This window comes from Dromiciops gliroides, chromosome 3 (genome assembly GCF_019393635.1).
Source record: "Dromiciops gliroides isolate mDroGli1 chromosome 3, mDroGli1.pri, whole genome shotgun sequence".
NCBI lineage: Eukaryota > Metazoa > Chordata > Mammalia > Microbiotheria > Microbiotheriidae > Dromiciops > Dromiciops gliroides.
In genome coordinates, this window is record NC_057863.1 from 296,894,732 (window position 1) to 296,907,119 (window position 12,388).

A 12,388-nucleotide genomic window follows, 5' to 3' on the forward strand; every position below is an offset into this window, starting at 1 on the left:
TTAACATCAATTTTTAAAAAACTTTGTGTTCCAACTTCTCTTCCCCCCTCCATTCCCACCCCCACCCACAAGAACTCAATCAATTCAAAATAAGTTATACATGAGCAGTCATGGGAAAATTCCCATATCAGCTAGTTGTGAGAGAAAACAGTCAAAAAACCCCAAACTTCAGATTAAGAAATTGTCAAAGAGGAAATGAAAAAAAATTTTTTTAATGTGCTTCCATCTGTTTTCAGATACTATCAGTTCTTTCTCTGCAGATGGGCTGCAATCTTCATAAATCCCTCAGGGTTACATTGGATCATTGCCTTGCTGAAAACAACCAAATGCTTCCCAGCAGATCATCCTGCACTACTGCTGTTATTTTGTATACAGTACATTTCACTCTGCTTCAGAAGCTCATGTAGGTCTCTCCAGGTTTTCCCGATAGCATCCTGTTCATCAAAACCTCTATATAGTACCTTAAGCTTGACAGAGAATCTTTTTCATAAAAGCCCAGCAAAGTAGGTACCATACATTTTGCCATTATAATCAATCATCATAACTATTTCCCTCCATCCCACTCTCTTCCCATGACATTTACTCTATCTTCTTTTTACCTATTCCTCCTCAGAGGTGCCTTATTTCTGACTATCCTCTCCCTCGCTCTGCACTCCCTTTTTTCACCCTTTTCCTTCCTTCCTTCTCCTCTTCCCCTCCTATTTTCCTGCAGGGTTAAATAGATTGCTCTTCCCAATTGGGTATAAAAGCTATTCCCCCCATGAGCCCACTCCAATGAGATCAGGGTTCCTGAGCTAATTCTGTGTTCTAAATTTTTCTTCCTCCCTCCCTCCTCAACCTTCCCTATGAGATCAAGCAATTCAATGTCATACTGGTGCAGTAATGCAGAACATCTTCATCTTCCTTGAAAGTGTTTTGCTTTTTACTGCTCTCTCCCCCAATCTGCCCTTTCCTCCTTCCCTTCTTCCCCCCCCATTTTCTCCCTCCACCCCCCCCAGGGCAAAAGTATATTACTATACCTACTTGAGTATGTATGTTAGTCCTTCTTTGAGCTAATTCTGATGATATTAAGGCTCACTCACTCCCCAACTCCTTCCCCCTCTTTTACTCTCCTCCATAAGCTTTCTTCTTGTTTCCTTAAGTGAAATACCACTCCCCAGACCCTCTCTCCCCTTCTCCCTCCCCCAATTTATTCCTCCTACACCTCAACCCTATTTTAATGATGTCATCATGGATTAGCTAGGTGGCACAGTGGACAAAGCACCAGCCCTGGACCCAGGAGGCCCCCCCAAGCCCAAATCCAGCCCCAGACATAAGACACACCTCCCCGTCTGCCCTACAAAGAACAAAACATAAATGCTTTACAGATATCATCCCTTCGTATTCAGTTCAGCCCTGTCTTCTGTGAATTTCTTGTGAAGAAGTTTTGTTTTGTTTTGTTTTTTTGGTGAGGCAACCAGGGTCAAGCGACTTGCCTATCAATTGTCAAGTGTCCAAGGTCACACCTGAACCCAGGTTCTCCTGAGTCCAAGGCCGGGGCTCCATCCACTGCTCCATCCACTGCACCACCCAGCTACCCCTGAATTTCTTACTGAGATAGTTCTTATGATTTCAAAGTATTATCTTCCCATGTAGGAATGTAAACAGTTTGATCTTTTAATATCCCTCATGAAGTCTTTTTCCTGTTTACCTTTTTATGCTTCTCCAGGATCTTGTACTTGAAAGTTGAATTTTCTATTCAGTTCAGGTCTTTTCATCACAGATGCTTGAAACATCTCTTTCTCATTGAAATCCCATTTTTGCCTCTGAAAAATTATACTCAGTTTTGCTGGGTACGTGATTTTTGGCTGAAGTCCCAATTCCTTTGCCCTCTGGAATATCATATTCCATGCCCTTTGGTCCTTTAATGTAGAAGCTGCTAGATCTTGCTTTATCCTTATTGGAGCTCCACAGTATTTGAATTCCTTTTTTCTAGCTGCTTGCAGTAGTTTCTCCTTGACCTGGGAGTTCTGGAATTTGGCTATAATATTCATGGAGGTTTTCCTTTTGGGATCTCTTTCAGGAGGTGAATGGTGGATTCTTTCAATTTCTATTTTAGCTTCTGCTTCTAGAATATCAGGGCAATTTTCCCTCACAATCTCTTGGAGGATGGTGTCTAAGCTTTTGTTTTGGTCATGGTTTTCAGGTAGTCCAATGATTTTCAAATTATCTCTCCTAGATTTATTTTCTAGGTCAGCTGTTTTTCCAAGGAGATATTTCACATTGCCCTCTATTTTTTCATTCAATTGGATTTGCTTTACTGTGTCTTGGTTTCTCATAAGGTCACTAGCTTCCATTTGTTCAATCCTAATTCTTAGGCAGTTATTTTCATCAGACAGTTTTTTAATCTCCTTTTCCATTTGGCTTTTCAAACTGTTGACTTTTTTCTCATGACTCTCCTTCATCGCTCTCATTTCCCTTTCCATTCTTTCCTCCTTTTCTCTACATCTTCTTTCTATTTCTCCTACTTTCTCTTCAAAGTCCCTTTTGAGAGCTTCCATGGCCTGAGACCAGTTCATATTTTTCTTGGAAGCTTTGGATGTTGGAGCTTTGACCCTGTTATTATCTTCTTCTTCTGAGGTTGTATTGTGGTCTACCTTACCCCCAAAGAAGTTTTCGATGGTCTTCTGCTTTCTCTGCCTGCTCATCCTGGCTTACTATTTCTTGGCTTTTAACTCCTTAAAGTGTGGTGCTGCTTCCAGGACACACTGTTCAAGCTACAGCGTGGCCTAGGGGATGGTTGGGCTTCTTCTCAGCCTTCCTGGCCTCACTTTCATTTGATTTTAAACTCTCCACTGGGGTGTGTGTGTGTGTGTGTGTGTGTGGGGGCTGCTTCTCGGCTCCACTTCTGTTCTCAGCTTCAGAGGGTCCCAGGTGTTTTGGGTTGGGGGTGGGGTGGGGTGGGGCAGGCTTTAATCTCACCTGGCCTGTTCTCAGGTCCGGAGATAACCTCAGGCCTATTTACTAAGAAACCAACCAGCAAAGCTTTCTGTGGTGTGGTTCTCAGCTTCCGATGAGACTGCTCCCCTGCTCCCCTCCCCCACCTGGGTCTCCTGCCGCTCAGGATTTCTTCCTGGTTGCTCACTGGGGTGCTACAGTGGAATCCTTTCCCCCAATCTACTGGTACCCCTGCACTCCCCCCGCCAGGCCAGCCATTCAGTCCAACTGCGCTCTCAGTTCCAGAAGACGCCAGTGCTGCAGCCGATTCAGAGGCACTGGGGCAAATTCCTCTGGCGGGTATCTGGTGTGTCGGCCCGATTGCAGGGTTAGGCCTTAGTTGTGGCCCAGCACGGCCCCCTGAAATCTATCTATAGCTGGAGAAAACTCTCAGCCTGTATTTTTGTGTGTTTTTCTGCCCCAAGGGTTCTTTTATTGCTATTTTGGGGGTTATTGTATCAGGAGCCCTGTGAGCTTAATGTCTTTCCTCCGCCATCTTGGAAAATAAACATTTTTTAAAAATTAGAAACAAACAAAATTCCTCATCCTTCTTGACCTTTCTATAGATTGATACTGTTGTTTGCCCTCTTTTCCTTGATATACTTTTCCCTCAAGGTTCATGACACTGAGAGGGACATATGGATATGACCCTCCACTGAGATGGAAAGTGCCCCCCCTTCGGCCTAGTGATCTGATCTCAGTCTTAAAGCCCCTTAAAGCCCCTATTTCTCTCTCTCTGTTTTTTTTTCTCTAGAGAGAGGCAATAACGGGAAGCTACTATCCCCCTTTCTAAATATAGGTATATCAACTTAAAAATTGCTTCATAGGGTCTGCACCGAGACATTATGTAGATATGATAAATTGTTGCTGAAACGTGAAATTTTGCAAAATAACCTATGACTGAACCCCTGAGGTTGGGGCATTCTGACCCAGGAGAGAGGGACTTATCACTGAACATCCCAGGAGAAAGATTTATTGCTGAACCCAATTACCACATTTTTGCTCAAATCAGATGTCTGTAAAAAGTGATTTATTGCTGAACGCAATTACCGCATTTTTGCTCAAATTAGATATCTGTAAGAAGTATAAAAACTGCTTGATTTCTAATCCCGGTGTGTCACACCTCCTGGTTGTCCCAGTGAGTGTGGTACACCTTTCTTTCGAAAGAAATAAAATCAATGCTTCAGCCTCCTTTCTCCTCGAGTCTCTATTACAGGGGTCAGTGGGTGTACTTCCCATCCCACTCAACACCAAATTCTCTTCTTACTCAGACCATTCTTTCTCTGATTCCTTTGCTAATATTCATCCAAGTCACACTTGTTAACCATGGGTGGCCCTCTTCTTTACTCCCCTATAATATTTTGCTTGATAATCTCATGAGCTCTCCTGGATTTAACAATCATCTTCATGCAAATGATTCTCAGATTTATTTGTTCAGCCCTCATCTCTCTCCTGATCTCCATTCTTGCATCTCCAACTGCCTATTGGACAATCTTGAACTCAATATGTCTGAAATTGAATGAATTCTCGCATGCATAAATAAAAGGGGAAAAAAAGAATACTAGGTGGCGCTTAGGAATTAGAAAAAGTCCTGCAATGAGGTTTGAGTCCACTACAATTGTATGTTAACTCAAATGGTTCCTTACACTAATAAGAGAAACCTCTTCTAAACCTCTTCTCTCCTCAAGCATCTCACACTATCCCCTCCCTCAGCCTTGAAGCTAGTCAACTAGCAATTATTATATGCCAGGATCTGTTCTAAGATTTGAGGATATTAAAAAACTCATTATCTTCCCCCTTCTCCCAAACTTTCTCTTCTTTGTAACTTCCCAATTACTTGCAAGTGCAATAATATCCTATTAATTATCTGGGTTTGAAACCAAGGTGTAACATTGACTCCTTACTCTCTCCCTTTCACCACCCATATCCAATCAGTTCCCAAGTCCTGCTTATTCTACCTTCATAACATCTCTCTTATAGGCTCTCTTTCCTCCCGTCACTGCTAAAAGCCTGGTGTGGGCCAGCCTCTCTGCTTTTTCCCCAAAACAGTCTGTCTTCCACTCAGCGTCAAAAGTAATCTTCTCAAAGCACAAATCTGACCATGTTACCCCTTTATATAGTAGATTTCAGTGGGCTCCCTCTTGCCTCAGGATCAAATATAAACTCCTGTTTGGCATATAGAGCCCGCCATAACCTAGCCCATTCTTATCTTTCCAGTCTTCTTATATCTTAAATTCCTCTCCCTTCCTCTCCTCCCTCTCATCCATACTTTGCAATCCAGTGACAATGGCCTCCTTTTTGTTCCTCAAATATAATACTTCATTTTCCAACTTTAAGAATTTTTACTGGCTGTTCCCCACATCTGGAACTCTCATCCTGTTACCCTCACTTACTGTCTTCCCTGGCTTCTTTCAAGACTCAGCTAAAGTCCCATTTTCTATAAAAAACTTTCCCCAATTTCCCTTAATGTCTTCCCTCTGTTGATTATCTCCCATTTACCCTGCATATATTTGTGTATATATAGTTTTCTGCATGCTGTCTCCCACATTAGAATATAAGCACCGTGAGAATAGGGGCTATTTTTTTTAATATCCCTTTTTTCAATATTCTCAAATCTTAGAACAGATCCTGGCATATAATAAGTGCTAGTTGACTAGCTTCAAGGCTGAGGGAGGCTATGAGACACTTGAGGAAAGAAGAGGTTTAGAAGATGTTTCTCTTGTTAATGTAAGGAACCATTTGAGTTAACATACAATTGTAGTGGACTCAAACCTCGTTGCAGGACTTTTTCTAATTCCTAAGTGCCACCTAGTATTCTTTTTTTCCCCTTTTATTTATGCATGCAAGAATTCATTCAATTGCTCAGGATGCTGAGGTACTATGAGGAATATGAAAAATTATAAGATGTCCCTGATCTCTAGGAGTTTACAGTCTAGTTAAGGAAATTAGTTGTTCACTTTGAAATACAGGAGGAAATATGGAAAGATGTATGAGATGTTTCACAAAGAAAATAATAGAACTACAACTGGACAGACACTGGCACATACATATCACTCTCACACACACACAAATATATATAAAAAAGAAATGTAAAGAAAACCAAAGTCAAAGGTGGTAGGATTTTGGACAGGTTTAAAAAAGGACACAGAACAAAAGCAACTTAAGCTATTTGTTAACTCCATTGGTTCTGCCCTTTTATAATATTGGAAATTTGGGTTAAGATTTTGTCCACTAGTTTTTTGACTGATTTTCTTTTATATAAATTCTTGTTTAGCTTTTAAATCTCATTACAATCTGGCCCCTTCTTAACAGTTTTAAAATGCATTACTCCTTTCCATGTGCTTTATGGCCTAACAGTGGCCTACTTAAGGTTGATCATACAGGACACTCCATGTTCTGCCTCAGTATCTTTGCATTGGCTGCTCTTCCCTTACCTCCTGCCCCTCATGCCTGGAAGGCTCTCCCTCTACCTCTTACGATTTCCTGGCATCTTTCTAGATTCCTGTTGGAGGCCTTCCTCCATTCCACAGCTATTATTGTCTTTTCCTCTAAGCTACCTTCCATCTTTACCTTGAACAGACTGATTTATATATCTTATCTCCCCCATTAGAATGTAAGCCTTCTGAGGGCAGGGGCTGCTATTTTTGTTTTCTATCACTAGCACATAACAAAGTATCTGGTGTGAAGTGCTTAATAAATGCTTGTTGACTGACTGGCTATTAAATGTATAATAAAAACAAGTAAGACATTCACAAATAACTACAATATAGGACAATATATGAGAAGTACCATATGAATTATATAGCCTTACAGTAGAATAAACTTCACAAAGCTGATCTCTGCCATTTACTGTGTTCCACTGCTCCTTCAAACTCTCTCACACTCTCAAAGACAAAACATCTCCACGTAGAGTACAGGCCTAGAAAAGTCTTAGAGTCCCTTAAGAGAAAGGCCTCATCTGAGTACTGTATTCAGGACCAGGCAAGTCCCACCTATACCATTCAGTTGTGGGGCCTGAGCCAAGTACAGATCTCAAGGGGCAAAGCAAGGAAAACTATGAACACCATGAAGAAATACTTTTGTTTTTGAGATACTTAGGGGGTAAACTCTAAAAATGAAAGTAACCCCATACCAGGTAATTTTTGCTCAAAGAAAAAATATCTTGGCCACAGGGACTGAAGGAATACCTGGAAGAAATGAAAAAAAGAAACAAAATAGAAATGCTAGAGAGGAAAGACTGTTAAGGAAAATTAACACCTTAGAATAGACATTGGAAAACTTCAATCAAGAACTGAATGCCCTGAAAACTACAATGGCCTACACAGAAAACCACTCAACAAGCAAACAAGAAATATCAAAATAGAAACAAAGAATTCAAAAAAGAAAGAAAGAAAGAAAGAAAATCTAAGAAAAATAATGTCAAAAACATCTGACCTGGAAAACAGGTAAAGGAGAAACAATTATCAGAAAACAAAAATTATGATTAAAATGTCAATGCACCATATTTCAGGAAATTATAAATGAAAAATCCCAGCACTCTTAGAATCAAAGGGCAAAGCAAAAAACAAAACAAAACAAAAAACCAGAAAGAATGCACCAGTCACCTCCTGAGTGGTGAAATCACTAAATAAAAACTCCCAGGGGGCAGCTAGATGGCGCAGTGGTTAAAGTGCTGGCCCTGGATTCAGGAGTACCTGAGTTCAAATCCAGCCTCAGACACTTAACACTTACTAGCTGTGTGACCCTGGGCAAGTCACTTAACCCCCATTGCCCCGCAAAAAAAAAAAAAAAAAAACTCCCAGGAACCATACTGTCAAAATCCTGAGATTCAAGGTAAAAAAAAAAATATTACAAGTAACCAAAAGGAAGGCCCTTAAAAATCAAGGAGCCTAAATAAGGGCTATACAAGAGCACAGCTGCCAATTGACAAGAGAAGAAAGCTTGAAATATGATACTCCAAAGGTGTGTGTGTGTGTGTGTGTGTGTGTGTGTGTGTGTGTGTGTGTATTTGGGGGGATTAGGAGTTCAAATTTTTTTTTAATCATAAAATTGCTTTATTATTTTCCATTTACATGTAAAGATAGTTTTCAACATTTGTTTATATAAGATTTCTAGCTTCAAATTTTTCTCCCACTCTCCCTTCCCTCCCCCCTCCCTAAGACGGAAAGAAATCTGATATAGGTTATATATGTACAATCACATTAAAAATATTTCTGCATTAGTCATATTGTGAAAGAAGAATCAGAACACAAGGGGAAAACCTCAAAAACCAAAAAAAAACAGCCAAAAAGTAGAAACAGTATCAATCTGCATTCAGAACCCACAGTTCTTTTTTCTGGATGTGGAGAACATTTTCTATCATGAGTTCTTTGAAATTGTTTTGGATCATTGGACTGCTGAAAAGAACCAAGTCTAACACAGTTGATCATCACACAATGTTGCTGTTACTGTGTACAATGTTCTCCTGGTTCTGCTCATCTCACTCTGCATCAGTTCATGTAAGTCCTTCCAGGTTTCTTTAAAATCCTCTTCCTCATCGTTTCTTACAGCACAATAGTATTCCATTACATTCTTCAAATATTCTTCAAATACCCCACTCAGTTCCTTAACCTACTCACTTGATGAACTACACCTCCATCCTACCTCAGACACACATAAAGATGGTCATACCCTTTATCTTGCAATCACCCACAAATGTACCATCTCCATGTCTAAGAATTCTGAAATCGTCTTATCTGACCACAATCTGTTGGCTTTTCACTTCTTCCTCTGCCTTCCCTTACAAAGTACTATTCTTCATCCACACCATGACCTCCAATCCCTTGACCCATCAATTCTTTCCCATGCTATCTCCCACTACATTAGCCACTCTCTCCTCCTCTCCCTAGCTTGATTCCTTGGTGAATTAATTCAGCTCTACACTGTTCTCCTTTCTTGAATCCCTTAACATATTAGTGATTATTCCCAGCCAAGCCTCAGTCTTGGATTACTCCCACCATTCATTGCCTTTGCACCTATACACATGCTGCTGAACAAAGGTGGAGAAAATCAAGCAACCATTCTGACCAGGTCCACTACAAATTTATGTCACATGACCTAAATTAAGCCCTCACTGCAGCTAGGCAATCTCCCTTATCAACTCACTATCCCCCTCTAGAAGTGTGAGACACATCCCCTTCTCTCCTCTAACATGGCTACCACTCCTTTGTAGGCCCTCACACCTGGATTACGGCAATAGCCAGTGATGGGTGTGCTTGCCTCAAGTGTCTTCTGAGAGAAATGATCATTTCTCTCATATTAATTGCCAATTATTAAAATTGGGGAGACCCAACCTTTTTTCCCCTCCCTTATTTCCTTGTCTAATCTAGGCTAATGGAAGATAGGATTAACATTCTCCTCATTCTGGGTATTGCTACTTCACCCAACTACCTCAGGCCTGGGTGGGGGAATATAGAATCTTTGCCTAGATTGCCTAATAATTGTAGTTTGGATATGGGTATAGTTTTTCTGGCCAGCTGACATGATTTTACTCTTAGCCCCTCACTGGAGTGAGCTCACGTCTCTTTGTAAAGTCCGCCTCTTATTAACTGTTAACCAGTTAATTGCCACCCTCAGGAACACCTCTCTTCCAAGAGCCAGTAAGCCCATTGCCATGATTGCCTTTTGATATCTGAGAGTGCTACCCGCCTTTTATGAAAAATGTTGGCATTATTAATAAAATGATTAAATTACCCAGAAATTATGTCTCTCTCAAACTTTTTGAATGCCATACTTCCCATTCTAATCCATACTCCATTAAGCTACTGAAGTGATTTTTCTACATGGTTTTCACCCCCACCTACCCATAAACTCCACTGGCTTCCTATTTCCTCCAGAAGTAATTTCACAATGCTCTGTTTGGCATTCAAAGCCCTTCCTAACTTAGTCCCCTCTTCCTTTTCTAGTCTTCTCATACCTTACTCATACATAGCCCAGTGACGCTGGCCTCCTGGCTGTTACAAAATCCTACTTTCAACAAAAAGCCTTTCCCAATCCCTCTTAATTTCCCTCTGTTAATTATTTCCAATTTATCCTGCATATACTTTGCCTTGTATATTTTTGTTTGCAAGTTGTTTCCCCCATTATATTACAAACTTCTTGAGGACAAGGGACTGTCTTTTGCCTCTTTTTGTATCCCCAGGACTTAGCACAGTACATGGCATATGGACAATTTTAGAGGAAACTAGAAGGCATTTATGAACTGACAGATCAAAGTGAACAGAACTAGGTGAACAATTTATAGAGAACAATATCTCTGAAATCCTTTAGGACTCTGACTGGTGCAGTCATAAGTCACAAATCCAAAAGAATGAAGATTAAACATGACACCTCCTGCCAAAGAAGTGATGAACTTAAAATTCAGAAAGAGACATAAATGTTTAGATATGACTAGTGTGAGAATTTTTTTTTTTGGCCAGACTATGCATCTACATACTGAGGGATTTATTTCTTAGGCTTGTTTGTTTTATTTTTTAATTTGCTCAATGAGAAACAGAAAGAGTGGAAGGGACAGAATATTTTTTTGAAATTAAAACTGTTTCCTGAAAAACAAAATAATGAACTTTTGCGGGGGGGGGGCAATGGGGGTTAAGTGACTTGCCCAGGGTCACACAGCTAGTAAGTGTCAAGTGTCTGAGGCCGGATTTGAACTCAGGTACTCCTGAATCCAGGACTGGTGCTTTATCCACTGCGCCACCTAGCCGCCCCAATAATGAACTATTTAAACCTTTAGAAAGAGGTTAAAGAAAGCTAGAGAATACAATCATAGAATGTTGAGTCATAAAGACCATCTAATCCAATCCTTTCTTTTTAGAGATGAAGAAAATCAAAGCCTAAAAAAGGGAAATTCAAGAATTTCATTTCCTGAACCCTAACTTACCTAGGTTTTTTGATTTCTTTAAATGCAGATATAACCTTTGCAAAAATATGATGCTATTCAGCAAAAGCAAAGGTGACAGTTTATTAATTTGAGTAAAACATAATTACTGAGCACCAATTTATAAAAACAGGATCACTCCCCAGTCCTTCTTTACATACCCAGAGTAAGTTATTATTAACTTCATTTTGCAGAAGGGAAAATAATCAGAGATTAAATGTTTTGTTGCCCATGTTTCTTGATAACTAGGTAGAACTTGCATTTAACTATATACCTGAAATGAAACCTGAAGTTCAAAAGGCCATGATATCTCAAGGAAGAGAACAAACTCCATTATACCTTTTAGACAAGAATATTTATTTGGTCTCCTTACCTTTCACTACGTCAGCAACATTACAAGTTGGATCAATACTCCCGATGTGTTTAGGATGAGCAGGATTAGGGTCATCACCAAACAGAAGTGCTAAAAGGGAAAGAAGTAAAAGATTAGTAAATACAACCCTATAATGGATAGCTAAACATGGAAATGCATGATACCAAATTTTTTAAAGGATTTCCTTTTTTGTAACATGAAGTCAAGGGTCCACATATATAAGCAAAACTGATAATAGCTGCCATCAAACTCAAAGCAAAAGTTCACAAGAAAGTAAACCAAAGCTAAGAGATAGCATCAGTAATGGCAAGGCACTTAAAATCAGTGAAATGTGTTTGATGCAAATGTCTTATCTAAAAGAACAAACCCAGAACCTCTTTTCCCCCTGAATTAATTAAAATTCTTATTCACACACAGCACCCTATACCAGAGCTTCAGTTAACTATTTATAATGTACTAGCTAGAATTTTGAAAATTTTTTGCACAAGATGGCTAATGCAGAGTATACAGACGGAGAGGTTTTTTTCCTTTTTTGACATGGCCAACGTGGGAATTTGTTTTGCTTGACTAGACATGTTTGTAAAACAGGTTTTGTTTTTCTTTCTTTTTCAATGGGTCCCTTCCACTGAAGAATGGAGAGGAGAGGAAAGGGAGATTTTTGCTGACTGAAAAAAAGTAAAATTTAATTAAAAAAAATCACTACACTGGACTAAATAGAGTTTTTAGTATTAATGGATGCAACACTGGTTAAAGTGTTTTATAAAAAGACATAGAAGTCACCTGGCAATGCACAACAAAAATCTCAAAGCCAGTTTAATTTCCCCTCAATCAATATTTTCCCAGGAAATGCCTCATATGAAAAAAAATTTCTATAAAAACACAGCTATACTGGTTTTACTTATGATAGATGAAAAATGAGAACAATGAGGGAGTGAAAAATTAATGAGCATATTATCAGCACAGAATACTATTTAGCTAGTAAAAATAACTGTATAAACTAAAGTAATATATATGAAAATATTCACAGGAAATAATATTAAGTGAAATATAAAATTTTTAAGTATTACACATTGGTTTTACATAGTTATAATCAATAACAAATAATAAAGATTAGAAAATAATCT

At 39.3% G+C, this 12,388-nt stretch overlaps 1 protein-coding gene across 5 annotated transcripts in view; it reads right to left on the reverse strand.

Moving 5' to 3' along the window:
• PDK3 (pyruvate dehydrogenase kinase 3) overlaps window positions 1-12,388 on the reverse strand; it is a 134,798-nt gene that overhangs the window by 37,672 nt on the left and 84,738 nt on the right. For all 5 annotated transcript variants that reach the window (XM_043992822.1, XM_043992824.1, XM_043992823.1 and 2 more), the window contains one exon: window positions 11,265-11,354. In XM_043992822.1, coding sequence (XP_043848757.1) covers window positions 11,265-11,354 — 90 coding nt within the window. The remainder of the gene's footprint in view (window positions 1-11,264; window positions 11,355-12,388) is intronic.